Below are 20,458 nucleotides of genomic sequence, written 5' to 3'. Positions count from 1 at the left end.
TAAAATGCAGTTGGCGTATGTAGAATGCATATATAATACTAACGGAATGTCATTTTGGCATTGGAACCGGACGAACCTCAGTGCTCAGGTTGTGGTGATCATCAGGGTAATACATGAAGTCGTAGTTGCATGATAAAATGTGGCAGCTGCCTATCTTTGGGGACTATCAGGTAATTGGCTGGAGTAAAATAGCTGAATGACTGTATGTAATATTCTCTGTCTTTACGGACCCTGGCAAGATGTTCTATATTGCCTATCTGGCCCCATAAATAAGCTTCTGCATGAGCCCTTTTTTTTTTTGGTGCCCAGTAATCCATCTCGAGGTGTTTTGTCCAGCCAATAGTGTTATGGTAATTGTAATGGGGGTCATTACGACCCTGGCGTTAAGGGTTTAACGGCGCCGTAATAGGTGTCGGTGCCGTTAAACCCTTAACGCCTGATTACGAGGTCCCTTTGCGGCTCCCGACCTTAACGGCTGGTCTGGACCAGCTGTTAAAGTAGGGACCCGCAAAGGGACTTCCGAGGTAATTACGGTACCGCAATTTGCGGTACCGTAATTAGCGCCTTCCCCAGTAGGGCAAAAATGGGAATGGGGAAGGGCCAATGGTAAATGGGGAATTACCGCGCCGCCAACCTTGGAATGGGGCAGTATTTCCCCATTTACCATTGGCAGACTCGTTACAATACCGGCAGCAACCATGGTGCTAATAGCGCCATTGGTTACCGCCGGTGTTGTAATGAGGGCCAATATGTGTTAACAAATTTCATTAGAGCATTTGACCCATATGATTGGCCATATGCAATGTTTTTCCCTTATTGCGACTGTGTTTAATCCATTAGTCGATTAATAGTGATGTCAGACCCAGTTATAGTGTGATCGCTTCTATTGGTGCGCCCTTGCGTAATGCAAGCCTGGGGCACTAGAGTTTGCCGTCAACAACTTTCAACCGTTTAACCCCTTTTTCCGTGTATGATTAAATTTCATAAAGTATTCCCGGGATAAAACGTGTGTGATATAATTTGATGATTCCCTTTAAGGAAAAGCCCCTGGCTTTGTACATGAAGCTTTTGATCATGCAACTGTGTTACATTCTTTGTTAATTGCACAGCTTTTAATAAGGTGCCCCTATTGTGAGAAGTTAAAGTTCCCAGATGCAGAAATGGGTCCACCTGCTGTAATCCGTGTTCGTGTTGAGGTCCAGACTCATTGGACCGTATCAGCTGTTTTACCACAACTCATTGGGCCTCATTACGAGACACGCGGTAAGGGATTACCGGCACCGGTAAGGGCACCGGTGCCGGTAATCCCTTACCACCCTACTACGAGTTCCCTTTGCGGGTCCTACCTTAAAGCCTGGTTTTTCCAGGCGTTAAGGACGGGACCCGCAAAGGGACTCTGGAGCTAATAACAGTACCGCAATTTGCGGTACCATTATTAGCACCTTCCCCATTCCCATTGAGCCCTATGGGGGCCCTATGGGGGCTGAAATGGGAATGGGGAAGGGCCCTGGTGAATAGGGAATTACCGGTCCCGCCAACCTTGGCATGGACTGGTAATTGCTCCATTCACCAGGGCGGAGTCGGTAGGGTTTTGGAGGCAGCCATGGAGCTAGCAGCTCCATGGCTACCTCCAACCTCGTAATGAGGCCCATATGTTTTTGTTTTCACATGCTTGACTCTAAAATGGTTCGATATTGAGCATTCATCCAGAAGATCCAATGAGCGTTGGGTGTGCAGTCCATAGAACTAAACCATCTGCATAATCCAGCCACTATACCTAACTGTTCTTCAGTTTAGGCAGAAAACAGTAGGTGTACTTGAGAACCTGCGCCACTTGGCTCTTTGACAAATGAGGGCTAAGGCCCTTCTGTTGTTCGTCAATATCCAGAATATGTTGTAATTTATGAATGTATGTAACATAAATCTGTAACTAGCAATGCTCTCAAGTAACCAACGCCGTGATACCCCCGGGTTTGGGCGTGTAACAAATGCAATAAATAAGTACATTAAATAAATAAATCTAGATTAAATAATAGGGGTACTTAAACACACCCCTGTTTTGAGCCGTTATTAGTGCAGATATTATTAGATTATGTCCCTCCATTGATTAAGTCAGATATGTGGGTACACAACTGCTCAGTGCTGTGGATTAGGTGTTCAGGTAAACCCCATTGTCTCAGTTTCTGCCACAATAATATTCTGTTGACGGTGTCAAAGGCTGCTGAGTAATCTACAAATGCCATGTACAGTGAAGATTTGGCATTTATTTCGGATAAGCAGTTGCCTTATCCAGGTGTTATCTAGTGTGCCGTATCCTGGCCGAAACCCATTTGGTTGGGAGTGGGGTAACTGTTTACTTTCTGCCCATTGTCTTACCTCATGTAAGATAACATTGCAAAATACCTTATTGGGGGCGTCAATAATGGGCAATAAACATTAGTAGTCATTAGGGTTGTCACATGTCCATGTCCATGCATGGATTGGAATAATATATTTTTTTTCCAGTAGATAGGGATTTTTCTGGTGGTGACTGTCTTTTAAAAAGCAGGTGAAGTAATGAGGCCAGCATATTAGGATTCTTTTTAATTACTTACTTAGACTCCCCGTTAGGACCATGGGCACCAGAGAGGCGCAATGCTATGATAAATTCATAAATATCTCCTTCAGAATATGTATAATTCTAAAAATAAATCTAAAAAATCAGATACTTAATTATGTGCTCCATCCATTTGTGTTCTGCGACAAGGTTGACTTTCTGTTTTTTCTGGTGATCTTTAAAGTTTCTAATCAGAAACCAGAAATAGTTATTATCATACGTTCTTAATGTGTCATATATCAGGTGCCACTGCACTGCATTTTTTTGGTCACGTGGCCAATTTTGGTATTGCGTTTTCCTGTTTTGTATTTGGTTCTATTTAACCGTGCTTGCGATTTATAAATCCCTGCTAATAGCATGCGTCCTTTTTGTAAGATCACGCTTTTTGATGGCGATAAGATTGTGGTATTTCCTGATACTTCTATTGAATGCACCTCATACCTTATTTAACGGAGTATGGGCAAAATGTTGTGTTCATTGCCTAATTTGTTCAATGAACATGTTCCAGTACACTTCCTTATAGTAATCCTGAAGCATCGGATCATCCATGCTACAACTATTAAATTAATCAATATTAAGATGATGCCACATTATTCTGTGTGTTGCGTGTATGTTGCCCTTCAAGTGTTAAATATTGTGCTGTACCCTTTCATTTGATATTGACTGCGATACGTGCATGGTCAATCCTAGAGTTGGGAACTATGGCTGAACTGTCAAAATATCTTTTATTTCTTCTGTCATAAAAATATAGTCTAAATTACTGTGATATAGATTGTGAACATCATAAGTCATGGAATTAATGTGCGCTGAAAAGGGGAGCGCAAGCGTGAAAATTGCAGTGCACGCGTGCTAAAGCCACACACGCAGCCGTTTGTCGATTCATGGAATGCGCTGCGCGTGGTTTACCTGAGATGTGCACTGAATCCCAAAGGCTGTGCGCGAGACGGCCAGTGAAGGCGCACACAGGGCAGCTCACACAACCTAAAAAGGGGGCAGAACATGTGGAATGGGGAACAACACTTGAAAATGTGAGCGTTATGGGAATGTACCGCTGCCAAATCCTCACAACCCCCACACACGCGCTAACAACACGTATTCATGGAATCGAACAGGGGAAACCCGCATGCCACAAAAGACGTGTTAATCCGGAAACACGTACGCCAGCAGGAAGCAGGTGTAAGCGGCCCAGCACAGCATAAAAGTGCACGCAAATAACAAAGAAGCTCATACGCTACGATGAATATACTGTTCCTTACAGCAGTAGTCGTGGGACACCGCAGGAGGAGGATAGCCAGGCCACGCATTTTTTTACCCAGGACCAGCCTTTTTGGGATGCCTGATGACCAGGTGTATGGGAGGTACAGGTTTCCACCCCAAATCATCCTAGAACTGGTTGCTGAGTGGGAGGATGACCTCACATCACCCACCCTGTTCTCCCAAGCACTAAGCCCCTTGGAAAAGGTGCTCAATGTACTGCATTTCTTGGCTACTGGGTCATTTCAGCAGACAAGTGCCATAGTTGGGGGCGTCTCACAGGCCACACAGTCACGCTGCTTACACCAGGTGTTGGCGATCACGACTGCATGCCCCTCAGTCCGCAGGCACATAGACATGCCCAGAACACCCGCAGAAAGGCAGGCCGTGGTCCAGGACTTTTACGGGGTGGCACACTTCCCCAAAGTGCTAGGTGCCGTTGATTGCACCCATCTGGCTCTACGTCCTCCTAGGGCAACTGAGCACATCTATCGAAACCGCAAGCACTGGCATTCCATCAACGTGCAGGTTGTATGTGATGCCAAGGGAATCATCACCTCTGTATATGCCAACTATCCGGGGTCCAGTCATGATAGTTTTATATTCAGAATGTCACCCCTAAACCGGGACCTGGAAGCTGGGAGACATGGCAATACATGGCTCATTGGTGAGTAAAAATGCTTCTGCACATGAATGCATGTCAGACACTGACAAATGGCAAAACCCAACTAATGACAACCATTATCACCTCCCCATGGACAGTGCCTTCCCTCTGAGCAGCTACATGATGACGGCAATACGGAACCCCACCACACCACCCCAGGTAAGATACAACACAGCCCATATTGCAACCCGGGGCATAGTGGAGCGTACATTCGGAGTGCTGAAGTCATGTTTTCGCTCCCTTGACCGCTCTGGTGGCCAGCTGCTATATGCGCCCCCAGTAGTGTGCAGGATCATAGTGACAGCATGTGTCCTGCACAATGTTGCAACCTGGTGGGGCGTGCCAGTGGACATGGTGGTGCCCCCACATCCCCAACCACATGCACAGCTGCTGCGCATGGGAGGGGAAAGGGAACGTGGTGAGGCAGCCCGTACCCAGCTTGTGGCAAATTTTTTCAACTAATATCCCACCCCTGTGGAGTGCACACAGGCCTGGCACATACAGCTGACAATTGATGATGATGACAAAAGGGACAGTCAACTGTCACAACCATACCTCCCTGAGATTGTTTTCCTGGAAATGCTACATTGTGTGCATCCCTAGCTACTTTAACAGACACAGTGCTGTGTCAGTAAAAGACATACATTCATGCAGAATGAAGGACTACCCCCTTGCAAAATAGTACACCCAAATAGTGGTATGTCACCCAACCCCTCCAAAACCCCATCTCAGCTGCCCAACACACCATGGAATGGGATGCAGTGTCAAAGCAACCAAATTAATGCACAACACATGACACAAGTGTCACAAAGTGCACCGTCCCAAATGGAAACAGGCCAGAGACAATTCCCTCTCACCACTGAAAAATAAACAGCACACATGAACAAATACTTACCAGCAAGACAAAACATTAATACAGGACCCAACAGTGGCAACGTATGACAGTAAGCAATCATAATTGTGCAAGTGACACAACCTGACAAAGGCAGCACATCGACCCCTTCCATCTCCAGTGTGTTGCTGGTATGTAAATGTGGCAGTGTACTGCATCCAACATAAACTGCATCTGCAATGGAGACAGGCAAGTTAAGACATGAAGATATGCATAATGGGCAGTATGGAATACAATATACAAATCAACCATGCAGTGGAGAAATCATCAGCAATCCCCACTAGGGGTGTATACAGAGTTTGGAGTACAGACTGCCCACACAACTTATGGAAGCCCAATGTCTCTGTGTAAATTACTGTTACACGGTGACACCCTTGCGAGCCCATGGGAAGGGGAAGCAGGGGTGGCATATGTGTCAGGACCCCAAGTTTCAAACACAAACACAGGACAAGCCTGCATGGGCCCAGCTGGAACACACAGTGGAAGCCTACGTGAGCCACACAAAGCACCAAACTGTAACATGAATGTACAATGTGAAAAAAAAGTCATGAACATAAAAGGAAAGGAAAAAGAAAAAATGAAAAAGAAAAATGTAAAAGAAAAATTATAATTCAAATGAAAAAATTAAAAAGAAAAAAGAAAAAATCAAATGAAAAAAAAAATATCAAATGAAATATGAAAATAAAATGAAATAGAAAAAATGAACTCAAAAATTAAAAGAAAAAATTAAAATTAAAAAATCATATTCTAATGAAAAATGAAAATTAAAAATGAAATGCAAATTTGAAAAATAAAAAATAAAATAAAAAATAAAAATGAAAAAGAAAAATCAAAAATGGCCATGGGTCGACCGGGGGGGTCCACCCAAGAGTCAGGAGGTAAGGGTGCACCCCAACACCCACATGCGTGGATGTTGAGAACAAAAAACCTCAATGGGCTCTGGCCTGCACGGCTACCCGATAGTGGGAGAACTGCTGTCGTCGCCCTCTGGTGGTACATTAGAAGGTGTGCATGGTATGGACACAGACCACGCAAAGCCCTGGCATGCTCCTCCATTGCAGCAAGCATGCGCGTCTGAAAGGTTTGGTTCTGCAGGATGATGGTCCGGAGATCCCCATGCAGCACCTCATGGGCAGCACGTACTTCTGCCTGCAAGGCCTCACGTGATGCCCGGATCTCCTTACAGGTTGCCTGGAGCTCAGCTGAGATTGTGCGTGTTAGCTGCTCCAGCTGCTGTTCTGACCTTGTACTCTGGGACACCTCAAGTGCACCCAGAGTATCTCTGAAGGACCTGTGTTCTAACCTCAGGGCATCTCTGTGGGCCTGTGACTCTGCAGATATGGCTGCATGCAGAGCCTCCAGTTCAGCCCGTCGGTCCCTGTTGGATGCCACATGTCCTCCCTGTGTGAGCGGCACGTGGACTCTGTTGCCTGCTGTTGTAGCTCCACCTGCCTTTCTGCGGGGATTATGGAAGTGGCCACCCTATCCACGGCCTCAGCAATCATCTCACACGATGCCCCCTGTTGTGCAGCATAGTATGCATGGAGTTCTCCCACACAGTATTGCCTGGTGGCGCATGGCCACCGCGTTGGCGGACACCACACCTGTTTGGGCCAAGGTGATGTGCCCCTTGCTGTGCTGGCACTGCCTGAAGCTGCAGGACTGCATTCCTCCTTTGATCTGCTGGCCCAGGAACAGGAGCAAAAATAGTGGAATGTGACCCTGCATCCGTAACCACCACAGGTGGACATTCCAACACTGAATGGCCCATTGAGGGGTCTACCCCCAGTGCAGGTGCGTTGGACAGAACAGCATCCCTGCCAGAAATACTCACTTGCGACGGGACATTTGTCTCAATGTCTGATTCAGCACCTGAGCCATAGAGGTCATCGGAGGTGTACCCAGAGAGACCCGTGGACAGGATGGTCTGTAGGACTAATGGATTTTCCTGCGCCACCACTCCACATCCTCCACTGCTGCCTGGTTGGTGCTCTGAGTACTCCTGCCCCTGCGCCATCTCCTCCTCCTCAACAGCATCTAGTGCCTCATCACCTGCACAAAGATAAAACAAAAGTAATGAAGACAGGCATGAACAGCATAGCCGACACACATAGGCATCACAATCTATACATCGAATACATTAATGACACATGTCAGGCATGACACTAACTCTGGCATGCATGCACTGGCAATGAAGTGGAAGGGGACCCTAAAAGCAAACACTGAGGACTCCAAAATGGAAAAGCAACACATGTGCTGCATGGTGCATAGCACCTTCATCACACATTAGCCTGTGAGTGGCATGGATAATCCACAAACATGACACATGCCAGCACACAGATGGCACGTAGCATAGCCATGGCAGAATTGACAAGGACATCCAGATGGTAGTAAATCAGTACTGTCCCACATCCATGTGAGATGCACATCATCAAATAGAACATGCAAAAGAGTGTGACAAAACACGTGTCGCACGCTGCAACAAAGCCAGTGTTTACTAATACAGTGATGGTAGGTACATGGATACATCAATGGTAGGTCACTTGGACATGACACAAGTCAATTGTCATGTTGAACATTCAAACAGGGCTCCGAAGTGATTGTGTGCAGTGCATGTGTAGGGCCACACAAGTCAATCAGCCTGATTGATGAAATCATTCCCATAAAAAGTTAACAAATGTGGGGCATTGTGGGGTGAAATCTATGTCTGAAGTATGGTGAATTTGGGGCAGAACGGCACAAAAATGTGTGTTATTCATGCAAATGATTCCATCAATCAGGCAGAATGAAAAGAAATACAGTATTAACAATGTTGTAGCATTATGCCAGTTGAAGGGCAAGTGCAGTCATCTGGTGCAAAGTGTTTACTGCGGTCAGTAGGGATACTGTGAAACCCAAACCCAAGGACGGGGAATGGTTTGGAGGCACAACATGGGTGACCTATAGCAGTCATGACTACACAGCCTGACCTGGCACTCAATCAGAACACATAAACCGAGCAACATACACATGGTTTGCACACACACGCATGGCCACTCACCAGACATTACCACAAGATCTGGTAGGTCTCCCACACCTTGGATTTGATCCTCTGCGATGAACCCTCCAGCGATTGCCTCATGTTCTGTGAGTTCATCCTCCTCTAGTGGAGACCCACTGCCAGTCACCAGAGTAGAAGCATAATTGGAAGCCAGCTTGTTTTTTGCTCAGCGTTTGAGGTCATTTCACCGCTTTGAGCAATCATCTGCTGTGCGCTTCACAAATCCAAGGGAACTAATCTGGTCCACGATGCACTGCCAGTGGGCCCTACGTTGAGCAGTCATAGTCTTGCACCCTGCAGTCACCAGTATGTCGCGGCCATGGGCTGACACATAGCCCACAAGTGCGTCTAGTTCCACATCATCGAAACTCTGCTTCCTTGACGTGCCGGAGGCGCGAGCCGTGTCTGGGGTCCCAGCCTGTTCTGCAAGAGCACGCTTCTTCCTCTTGAGAGGTGGTGTGGACCCTGAGTGGCTTACACCACTGTGGTCGGTAGGGGCTGAAGCGCAGGATGACTGGGCACTGGAAGCAGGCAATGGCACGATGACCAAAGGTTTCACTGCAGTCATTGGCTGCTGGGTGCTGTTGCTAGGACCAAGCAGCACAACTGCCTTGGTGTGATGGTCTGGGACCAACACTGTCCCGGCTGGGTGACTTAGAGCCGGGGTGGATTGAGCTGCAGCTGCCCCTGCAACCTCCTCATCCTGGCTACTTGGGGCAGCAGATGACATTGCTGCCCCAGATCCATGTGGCCTGGTGACAGCTACTTTCACCGCCACATGTGGCTTTGACTTCGTGACATGGAAGTCGGCTTGTGAGTCATCTCGTGCCAGTTCTGTGACCAATCTGGGCCGGGTTAACAGGGCCTGAGCTGGGATGGTGTCAGCTGCATCTCCCCGACCCATTGGGGGGGCATAAGTGTCCCTGATTGGTCTTCCACACACTGGCCTCTTGGACCACCCTGCTCATACTGGCCACGTCCCCTACCGCGGACACCTCTTGGAGGTCGGCCACCTTTGCCTCCCTTAGCACTTGGTTGCCTCCCAACCATGGCACTGATGTTCTTGTGCGAATGGGAGGTGCAGTAAACAATTGTCCTGGGCAATTGGGATGAAGGGGGCAGGGTAATCGATGGAATACGTACCCCTGTGCTCTAACAAGGCTGTCTGTGACACCTGGGGGAATATGATGGTTCACGCAATACTCAGGCACCCTGAAAACAAAATTTAACGTGCACGCGTCCCCTCGGTAGCCCACATGCGTGGAACTAAGGACCCGCAGTACGCTGGGGCACCAAGAAACACAAAAAAGCATACGCATGTTAAACGCAGGCTACAATGACCTCTGAATGGGTACGCGACACCCGGGGGCAACCATAGTGTAAAAATATGTGAGCGACTCACTGTCTGCCTGGAAAAAGAACGTGAAAAATACGTGCATGGGCGCGTTGGCAGCACCCCCGCCAAAAGAAGAATTGAACGCTGTCTGAGTAAACAAGGAGTACGCACTGCAACCGTTGTGAAGTAATGGCATGTGAACCGACAAGAAGTACAAGAATCACACGCTCGCTCTCCACAAAAAGCACTGAGAAGAAAATGGCGTCCTATGCGTACCTTTAAACCCTGCCCACAGAAACGCCCATGCGTGCCACTTCACTTACACGCTTACGCCTAAGGGCCTTTCCTCCAATTACATGTTGTGACACCCAGATGTTCTGTTTTTGCACGTGCGGATTCACTATGCACCCGTGCAGAGGGAAACACCCGCGTGCGTCACGTCACTTACGCGCTTACGCGCTAAGAGCCTTTCCTCAAATTACAGGCTGACGTGCTGTTTTTTCACGTGCCAAATCACTCCGTACCAAGCTGATCACGCGACAACACACGGAAGACCATGCTCCTGCACAGAAGGCTATTTTCCTGCCCCCCAGAGCCCCGAGCCGACTCCCACCAGCCATCTTCTGCTGCCTGCCTGCTGCTGGCCACGTGCCTTGCTATTTGGTGCCTGCACGTCAGCCATCTGCAAGGGTCCAGTTGCTGTGACCCCCCCTGCTGGAACAGAAAACTCCTGACTGCAGTTCCATCGCTCAACAACCCAGTACCAGGACCCAGTTGCCCACCCACACCTGGTTCAGGGGTTGCCATGTTGGGGGTAACACCATCTGAGACCACTGGCAACCCCCAGCCAGAGAGGCAGAGGGCTGCCAGCTTCACAGCAGGAGAGGTTGGCATCCTGGTGGAGCAAGTCCTAGTGCATCATGATGCCCTCTTCGGAATAACATGTGTCGACAAGGTTGGACGGGAGAGGATCTGGACGGACACCGTGGTTGCCATCAACGCGGAGGGGGTGGCAACCTGCGACCTACCACACATCTGTAAGCGCTGGGAGGACTTCAGGTCCAGGACCCTCAGGAAAGCCAGCGCCTCTTGTAAGCAGTGGATGCAGTGAGGTGCGGGGTCCACCTTACCACCGACGACATGAGGGTCCTGGAACACATTAACTCAGCGTTTCACCGCCACGTCCTCAAGAGGGAGACCCATTCGGAGTCGAGCGGTAAGTGTCCATGCGTACTTATTGGACGCAGTGCATGTTGAGGTGTGCCAGGACTGTGCAGCTTGGACATATGTCTGAAAAGGGCCATGTATGGATGTGTATGTGCCGGGACATGACCGTGCTGCATGTGAGTCCAGTCATGTATGATGCACATCAACGGTGTATGTGTTCCAAAGCATGATGCACAAGTGCATGTGGAGATGCACACATGTTAGCATTTCTGTGAATGTACTATGGCATGGTTGGGGTGTGACATATGAATGCTGGTTCCACCTTCATGTATGTGCACGGCATACATGTGCGTGTGTGTTTGACATGTGTGCGACTGTGATACACCATGGACGCATGTGACACAGACATGTAGGAACCCGATTGGCAGATGTGACATATTTGCCGATGATTGCACTGTGACAGGTGGTGCAGATGTACAGATGCATGTCTGTCTGGTGGCATGTGTGCATGTGTTGGGCACTACCCATGTTGCTTGTGACCTCATGCCAACCTTCGAATGTTCATGCTGGTGTGTGTATGGATGCTGCTGCCTGCTGCACCATTCCTGTTAATTTGTGCATGTGTGTGGGTTCTAATGATATGAGTGTTGGGGAGTGTGATGCCATCTGTGAAGTTTGACACTGCCACTCATGTGCAACTGTCATGTGTGTATGCGACCATTGTACAATGCCCTGATGCCTGTGTTCTGTCTCTCCCTGTCTGCAGCGTCGACTGATGAAAAGGGCGGAGACGGTGCTGTGGAGCACAGCGGCAGGGATCCCACCACCAGCCAGAGACGCAAGGCCCAGCTCCCCTCCCACGTAGTGATCTCTTCCGGGAGTGAGGAGTCTGATGCCGCGTCCACGGGCAACCGAGCCCCCACAGGGGCCTATGGAGGAAGATGGCACAGAGTCATCCAGGTTGGTGGGGGGTTCGGTTGAGGAGGAGGCCGTGGAAGGGCCAAGCATGGGGCTTGGAGGGGGGATTCCACTGGTGCTAGTGGTGCAGTCCAGGGGCAGGGACAGGAGGCTGCACAGGCCACCGTGTAGGTCCCTGTGTGTAATCCTGTCCCCGATCCTGTGACTGCATCATCCAGCACCAGCATGGATGCCTCTATCCAGACCCGTTTTCAGGGAGGGGATGTGCATACAACAACTGGACTTCCTCTCCCTGCGGACGTTGCAATCAGTGACCGGATAGAGCCTGTCCTAGCTGGAGTGGCGTTGCGCCAATGTGGGATTCGGGATGACATGCAGGGTTCTCGTCTGGACAGTGCACATCATTTAAAATCCCTCTTTGGCCGCATCGCCCTACTAGGACAGGTCGTCGGCACTGGGTTCTTCCATGTGCTGGAACTTCTTGCAACCCCCTCCTCAACTGAACCCCCTGTGCGCCAGTCATCATCCATGGGATCTTCCCGCCCAAGTATCACCTGGGCCCCCTGTGGAGCTGCCCCTGAGCCAGTGGCCAGGCTGGTAGAGGACACATCCCTGCAACAGTCGGGAGTCAGAGGTCCAGCAGGGGTGGTCACCCACCAACAGGACCCCAGCAGATGGAGGACGTGCAGGCATCATCAAGCAGGGCACGTGCACGACAGCCCCAGAGGATTCCATCGGGGCTTCCAAGTGCATGGTGCCATGTGGCCTGCCTGCGGGTCATGGTCTGGGGTGATGGGCTGCCCGCGGGGCATGCCCAGGGGTGTAGGGTGGTCCCCTGTGGTGTGGGCTGCCTGCGGGGCATGGAGAGGGGAGAAGGGGCACACCCGGGGGTGCCCACAATGCCAAATCGCATACCCTGCTCGTGCCAGGCCAATAGCGTGTGAAACTCCCCGCGCACCCCCTTGAATACGCGGACCTCGCTCGCGCCAGGCCAATAGCATGTGAAACACCACACGCCCCCCCGGGCTTACGCGTACCCCGCTCACGCCAGGCCAATCGCATGTGAAACACCATGCACACCCCCTTGAATACGCGTACCCCGCTCGCGCCAGGCCAATAGTGTGTGAAACTCCACACGCACCCCCGGAATACGTGTACCCCGCTTGCGCCAGGCCAATAGGGTATGAAACTCCACGCGCACCCCCGGAATACGCGTACCCCGCTCACGCCAGCCCAGTAGCGTCCACCCTCCCCATGACCCGCAGACAGCCCATCCACCCTGACCATGACCCGCAGGCAGCCCATCACCGCAGACCATGACCCGCAGGCAGCCCACACCACAGTGTGGACATTTTCCACGCAATTTGCCTGGCATAGGCAGAGTACGCGTATTGAAGGGGGTGCGCAAGTTGATTTCCACACGTTTTGGCTGTCACAAGTGGGGTACGTTAACGAAGGGGGTGCACGGGGAGATTCTCACATGTTTTGGCTCTCCCGAGCGGGGTACTCATATTCTGAGGGGTGCGCAGGAAGTTATACACGCGTTTTTGCTGGTATGAGTGGGGTATGCGTATTCCGAGGGGTGCGTGGGGAGTTTTACACGCGATTTCGCTGGCGCGAGCGGGTACGCATATTCTGAGGGATGCACAGGGAGTTTTACACACGATTTTGCTGTTGCGAGCAGGGTACGCATATAGAAGGAGGTGCGCGGGGAGATTTTCATGTGTTTTGGCTGCCGTGAGCGGGGTACCCGTATTCACGGGGGTGCGCGAGTACATTTTCACACGTTTTGACTGCGGTGAGCGGGGTACGTGTAGTTTTTCATGCGATTACAGTGTAGCGGGCCTGTAAACTGGCCCAGGGTTAGCGCGGCCCTTTGCGCCCTTTTCACCGTATTGGGGATTTTCAATGGCTTTTCCTTGTGCAAGGGGCGTTATTGGGCGTGTAACTGGCGCTGCAGGATGTTCACTGCGCCACGGCTGAAAATTGCTTTAGAAATCCATGAATATACGGTACGTCAGAATGCTGTTTAGCGCACATGGCTGGTGCACACTGGCGCACGCTCCCTCTCTGCGCCAGCCGCGTGCGCTGCTTCTGCGCTGAATTCTATGAATTACCCCCCAAGTAATCCTAGAGTATTGGTGAAATGAAGCCATTTTTCCCCACGAGCAGCAAGTTTGCTTTGTTTCTTTTTTTTTTTAATTGTGGTTTTGGTTTGCAAAATATAAACCTTACACCATGTTACAATAAAAGAAATGGCAGAAATAAGTAACACAGAGTAAGGTAAAGATTGAATAAATACTACACAATACAGACCATCATCAATCCTCTTAAACACGTCCATGAAAAATCTATACAGTGTCATAATTAACGAAACACTATCACCTCACAAAACCTTCCACCGTCCAAAAAGAACGCTCAGGCACTACAGTTTTAAAATGGGATGTTCTCAGGTCAATCAACTTTGGGTATTCCAAGACCAAATGCTTGAGTATTTCCAAAGTGGATGTGCATTTATAAAAGCTACAATTGATGGTTTAAGGATGAGTCTACTCCTCTTCTCTTCCAACTACCCAAGCGCTCTAGAGTTGGCATCTCGTTTCATCGGAATCGTATGTAAAAGCTGTGAACCTTGTTACATGGAACAAAGGCAGATGTACTTAGGTAGACTGTCTCTCCTTCTAGGAAATTGTGCATACTCCTTATAAGTATGGAAGCAATTCAGACATTCGGTTGTTACCGACCAATCCAGAGCAAATAATTTAGACTGGGCTTTATCATGAGTTGGGCTGTAGCCCTTAAAAATGTGGTGGTAATGGTATTACCACCACATTTAAGGGCTGGCCCTATCATGAGTTGGGCACTAAATGGGCTGTTTTACCTCAAGCTTTTTACTAGAGGTGAAAATCCCGTTTAGCGCCCTGTTTTCGGCAGTATTACCGCCGGCTCTATTGGCCCGCAGTATTAGCGCTGAAAATGCCTTATTGGATCCAATGGACCCAATGGGGAATGGGGATTTACTGTTAATGCACAAACTGTGATCCAGCGGTAATACCGCCAGACCGGTGGATGCTAAGGCTATTACAGTCGGCCGGTATTAAAGCCGGGATACATCCCAAATCATGATGAGGCCCTTTGTCTTAGATTTGGTCACAATACAGGTTCTTCCACCTAGGAGTGGATGGCTTCCAGGAGTTTGGTCATCCTCTACCCAAACGAATGTACATAATGCAAGGACTTAGCTCTCATAATTTCCCCCAGATCTAAGTATAGAGAGTCAGAGAGTTAATTGGAGTACTAATTATTTTTGCGTAGCATGACAATTATCTCCAAAGGATCCTGTAATGGAGTGAAATCAATCCCAACTCGTGTCTGATAGCCACGTTGGGGATAGACTTCGATAGGTCCAGGGTTTCCTACCAAACTATGCCCTGTAGAGTATCTAAATACGGGCCAAAATCAAACAAGGTCTTGTCCGGCCATAAAGAATACACAGTTCCACCTTGACCAGGCAGAAACGGATGGCTGGGAGAAGCAAGTACTTACATAACTGATTATATATTCATTTTTGCTGGGAAATCAGAGGACGGGATTTAGTTCTCAAAAATGTCTTCCACTCTGAGATAGACTCTTTATTAGTTACATTAAATCCCAAGTATCTAATAGAAAGCACTCTTACAAACCTCTGATCTCCCACCTGCCAAAACATGGGGTCTCATTATGAGGTTGCTGCCAAACCTGTAACACTGAATCCGGCACCTGACTTTCCGGTGCCACCGGAACATTACAAGTCCTGGCAGATCGGGAAGCAGGTGCCGTATTTCGTAATTCAACATTCCCATAGAGTCCCATAGGACTCTATGGGAGTGGGGAGACGGAAGCTCCGGCACCATGATGGTTCTGCCTACCGTGGCTGCTGCGCCCAGTAGGCAGACTCGTAGTGTGGCAGTCCGACAACAAGGGTACCGGTGAGCTTAGGTCTAAACGTATTGGCGAAGATAACTATTTTTTATTTTTCATGATTTACCAGAAGATTGTTTTCTGTTGCATATTTAAAAAAGGTTCAATTTCCTCTGTAGCCTGATAGGTGTTTTATCGAAAAATCAGGTCATTGGCAAATGCCAACCAGTCAAGTTTAAGATGACCCTGCTTGACCGGATAAGTAGTGCCCAATAACCACAGACCACCAATATCAGAGATATATGGATTGAAGAGGGCAGGGGCCAGGACCCAGCCTTGCTTTAGGCCAACAATGGTCCAAACTGGTCTGTACACCATACCCTCCCCATGAGCCTTACCCTGATAGAGGTCCTATGGTGTAAAACTATCAGCAATTGAATCAATTTCAGTGGCACACCCCAAGCCAGCAATTTATTCCAAAGTCTATCTCTATTGACCCTCTCAGAAGTGCTTCTCATGTTCAAAGACACCATTGAAATGGTACTTGTGCCACCTTTTCTTATGGATGCTTTTTAATGTGCCATAATTGTTGTGTTTAAAGCAGTGCCTATAAAGTGTCTAAAATCACACCAAGATGCCTCAACTAACCATTCAGGTCCCTTAAAATAAGGGAGGCAAACAATTTACTGGACGCATCCAAAAGTGTGTTTGGCCTATAGTTCCATGGATCGTTAATATCTCTGTTTTTATATATGGGAATAATACTCTGATGGGTTGCAAACATTGAATCAAACAGTGCGTGTAGAAGTCCCACCAGAGTTTGAGGTCAATAAAAACAGGACCAAGTCCATCAGGTGCTGGGGCTCTAGACCTCTTTGCTTTTGTAATTGCCCATGTAATGTCATATGCGTGCCGCAGACACGCTGCCTGGAATAAAGGCCCTGCATTACTATAATCCAGTTGGGTGGACCTTATTGGTTATGTATACTTGAGAGAAAGAAAGTCCTTCCATAGATGGTCAGGTAGTTGGTTTTGTTTATTCTTATATAGAGACTATTACAACAGTCTAAGTGAGAGAGGACATGGAGCTCTACTCGACCTATGAGCTACTGTATGCTAATGGAGAAAATGTTGTGTTGAATTTTCCTAGTTTAATCCTCAGGGTTTGCTCCTCGAACAAGTACCCTCCTTTCATTTGCGATTGTAATCATTCAATTAGTCTTTGCTGGTTGACTAGGGCTCTTGGTGTATTGTTGTCAAGCACTTTCTGCATTTTGTCTTTGTGAAAAGGAGAATTTTTTCGGTACTCCTTGTTTGAGTGAATACCTGATTGGTTTTCAAGAAGTAGGAGGCTCTCTTAATTGTGTAGGAGTAGATTGGTGGCAGCTATCTCTCCCCTGAAGGTTAATTTGCATATTTGTGTTTATTCTCTATGCATCTTATATTTCTTCTGTTTGTGTTTTTATTGTAGGGTTCAATAATTAATTGTTTCACTAGCAGCCCATCTAATTATTAGTTCATGGAATCTACTTTAGACCTTCTATCAACAATTTAGAATTCTCTGAATGCAGTCTTTAATCATTCCAAGCATTCACACTTAAGAAGTAATCTGACAAACCACACAAACAATTGTCTTCAGCTGTGCAAGAGCGGAGAGGAACATGTGCAATTAATTTCCTTGAACTAACAAACCTCAATGAACCTCAAAATGTGTAAAGTATAATTAACATCACAAGTAACTTTTGTGAGCTTATCGTTCACAATACAATAAAATCAATGTCCATGTGCTAGAACACCATGTGCAAACACCATGCATTATAGACCTAGGATGGGGTCAATATCGATTGGGCTAATTAACCTTCCCCAATGAATAACCCTCAGTTTTGCCTTGGTCAGCAACTTGTGGACAGTTCATTATCCTAAAATAATAACCACGCTCTTAGTTTATAAGGTTTAATTAGATAATGCTAACATCTTTTATTTGTCACAACAACCATTCTCATAACATTGGTATGAGTCGGAGTACTTTCGAAAAAATAGTTTCGACATACAAAATTTCTGAATACAAAGTTCCGAATAAAAAAGTTTTGAATGCATTTTTTTTTCATGTTATGGTTTTTATTTTTGTTTTGTGTGAAAGTTAAAAAAAAAGTTTGTTTTAAAAAGAAAACGGGGGGGGGTTCGGGGGGGGGGGAATCCCCCATTAAAAAAAAATAATGCATTTGAAACTTTTTTTTGATGCTTTTGTGTCGGAACGTTTGTATGTCGAAACTTTAACTGTCGAAACTATCACTATGAACCATATGAGTCTGCCTCAAAATTATGCAATGTTTGTTAATGTCATAAAGTACTTGTTTTCGCTTTGTTCATGAAACCTCTTTCTTCTATGTTCACTTTTTCAGATCCCAAGGACAGATTGGCCTATGATTTCCTTATTCCATGGATCGGTAAGTTTTTAGTTTTTTCCACTTTTCCCATAAATATTATAGGCAAGAAATGAATGTCTACAGCAAGAGTATGAGCCTTCATTTCAAAAGACTCACACATTTAAATTCTAGAAATATATGTATAGTATTTCTCAAACCTGCAAAGTGGGATCATAGGGAGGGGTCGGTGAGTGTCCTTAAAAGGAGGGGATCACATAGTGGGCCAGATCAATCAGTTGTACGCACTAAACAACTTAGGCACACATTCTGCAGTTTGGACATCCTTTCGAATTAGTCTTCAAAACATGCAGAAAATGATAATCAACACATGCAGTGAGTGAGGTTCAATATCCACTATTTGCACGCATGCACGGCAGAGATTTCCAATGATGGTGGCCCAAGGTACAAAGGCAGCTCTCCTGGACAAGTTTTTGTCCTGGAGAAAACATTATTTGGGCATGATCTGCACAGATGAATTGGGCCAATGTGACTTGACTTAGGATAATTATGCATGGGCCAAATTAATCTCTGCATTAGCCAGCCTCTAAAGTAGGTTCTGAGTTGTTTTGGAAATTGAAGTAGCACTACACCAATAATAATTAGAGCAATACTAATGACCTTTTCTGGGAAAAATAATTGATCAGTTTGACATGTACTTTTGTGGGATCACTAAATGAAATCCTTACGACTTAAGCTCTGTGGTAGAACTGAATCCATTGGCTATTCTGCTAATGTTTCACCTGGTCGCATTGCAAGGCGTCCACAGGGCTGATCTTCAAAGTTCATTCTAGCACACCCTTATTTTTTAGCACATATCCTTGTCTCGCCATGTGCTCAGATTATTCTGTCAGATCCTACTCTCCCACTCTGTCACTGTATTCTTTTTTTTATTTTCCATTTTCATGCTCCAGGTCATCCCTCTTCATATTGTCCCCTCCCCTCTCACTAACCTTGTATCCTTACCCCTGTCCCACTAGTAACTCCTGCTGCCTTTCCAGTTTCTACAAATTCCATCTTCTGTGCATATCCTTCTCTCTTTCCATCTCAAGTATTTTTGATTCGCCTTCTTTACATATCCTCCTTTCTTCTAGGTTGCCTAATTTAGAAACCCTAATCATCTATGTAATTGTGCAGAGTGGTTGTGTTACTTCCTGTACTATACTGTAGAGATGGGGCATGGGAGGTGTTGTTTGTGAAAGTGGTACAGTTTGTAAGTTTGAATCTGTGGATGTGAGGAAGGGTCTGAGGGTGATTGTAGGTAGAAGTGTGAGAAGGAGTAGGTGTTGGTGTTAGGAGGAGAGTGGAGAGAAGAGGAGGGGGATGAGGTGAGGATAGAGGTGAAAAGAGGTGAGATGTGTTGCGAGAGGAGAGGAAAGGGGAAGGATAGGAGATAGGAAGGGAGAGGTTGAGGGTGGAGAGGAGTGAGGAGAGAGTAGCTTAGGTAGCTGAGAACAACAGGACAATTAAACTTAAAGCTTAGTTACAACAAATACATTGGGTACAAACATACAGAGATATAATTTGCTACCACTTGTGGGTTACAGTGATGGAGTGGAGCGGTAGGTCACATATTACATATTACAGTCAAGTAGTGCAGTGGGTAGTGGTGGAGCCGTAGGCCGAGACTACCGTAGGCAGCAAGAACGAACGTGAGGCAGAGATAGAGTAACAAATATCAGATGCAAGAGAAGGGTGAATATAATGGAGTGAAAAAAGAGTGTCAACATCGGAGGAAAAGAGAAAGGAGGGGAAAGACGGGAGAGTGAGAGTAGAGTAGAGGGAGTAGTAAGTTCAGGGAGTGGGTGAGAAATCAATCAATTGAGAGCAAAAGAATGCACAAAGGTGCCTGATATTAGCACAATAGAAACATCATTCTTATTGGAACCTGGGAAGTGTTAGGTTGGGGAACTCTTTGGAGAACTCCAGTAACAGCCAGATAGTTAAGGCCTTTGCCTCCGGGCCCTACCCTATAGTTAGCCTTTGGCAGCAGGTGTTACTGATCGCTAGTTTGAAAACCTGAGACACCCAGGTTAGTGCACCCCCTACCCATAACCTAACCTGAATAAAAGTCATAACTTTAACAAAGATACTTGAACCATCCCTTACAAGAAATTATTACTGCCATGCGTGACACCGGTCTCCATGCTCTCCCAGTTTTCATCTCACTATTTGCTCTTTACCTCACATCCATCTGTGCCTCTTTCCAATCTCCATCACATCTGGCCTCTGTCCTAATCTAGCCTCTTACTCTCTCAGCCTGACTTT

General features: G+C 47.2%; 1 protein-coding gene across 1 annotated transcript in view; it reads left to right on the top strand.

The window, feature by feature from the left end:
* Window positions 1–20,458, top strand: part of LOC138547970 (cytochrome P450 4B1-like) — a 283,416-nt gene that overhangs the window by 35,778 nt on the left and 227,180 nt on the right. The window contains exon 3 of the mRNA XM_069642247.1: window positions 18,170–18,214. Within this exon, the coding sequence (XP_069498348.1) occupies window positions 18,170–18,214 (45 nt within the window). The remainder of the gene's footprint in view (window positions 1–18,169; window positions 18,215–20,458) is intronic.

This window comes from Ambystoma mexicanum, chromosome 1q, assembly GCF_040938575.1.
Source record: "Ambystoma mexicanum isolate Mex_15411 chromosome 1q, UKY_AmexF1_1, whole genome shotgun sequence".
Taxonomy (NCBI): Eukaryota; Metazoa; Chordata; class Amphibia; order Caudata; family Ambystomatidae; genus Ambystoma; species Ambystoma mexicanum.
Note: the sequence above shows the minus strand (reverse complement) of the source record. Positions and strands in the feature narration are given on the sequence as shown.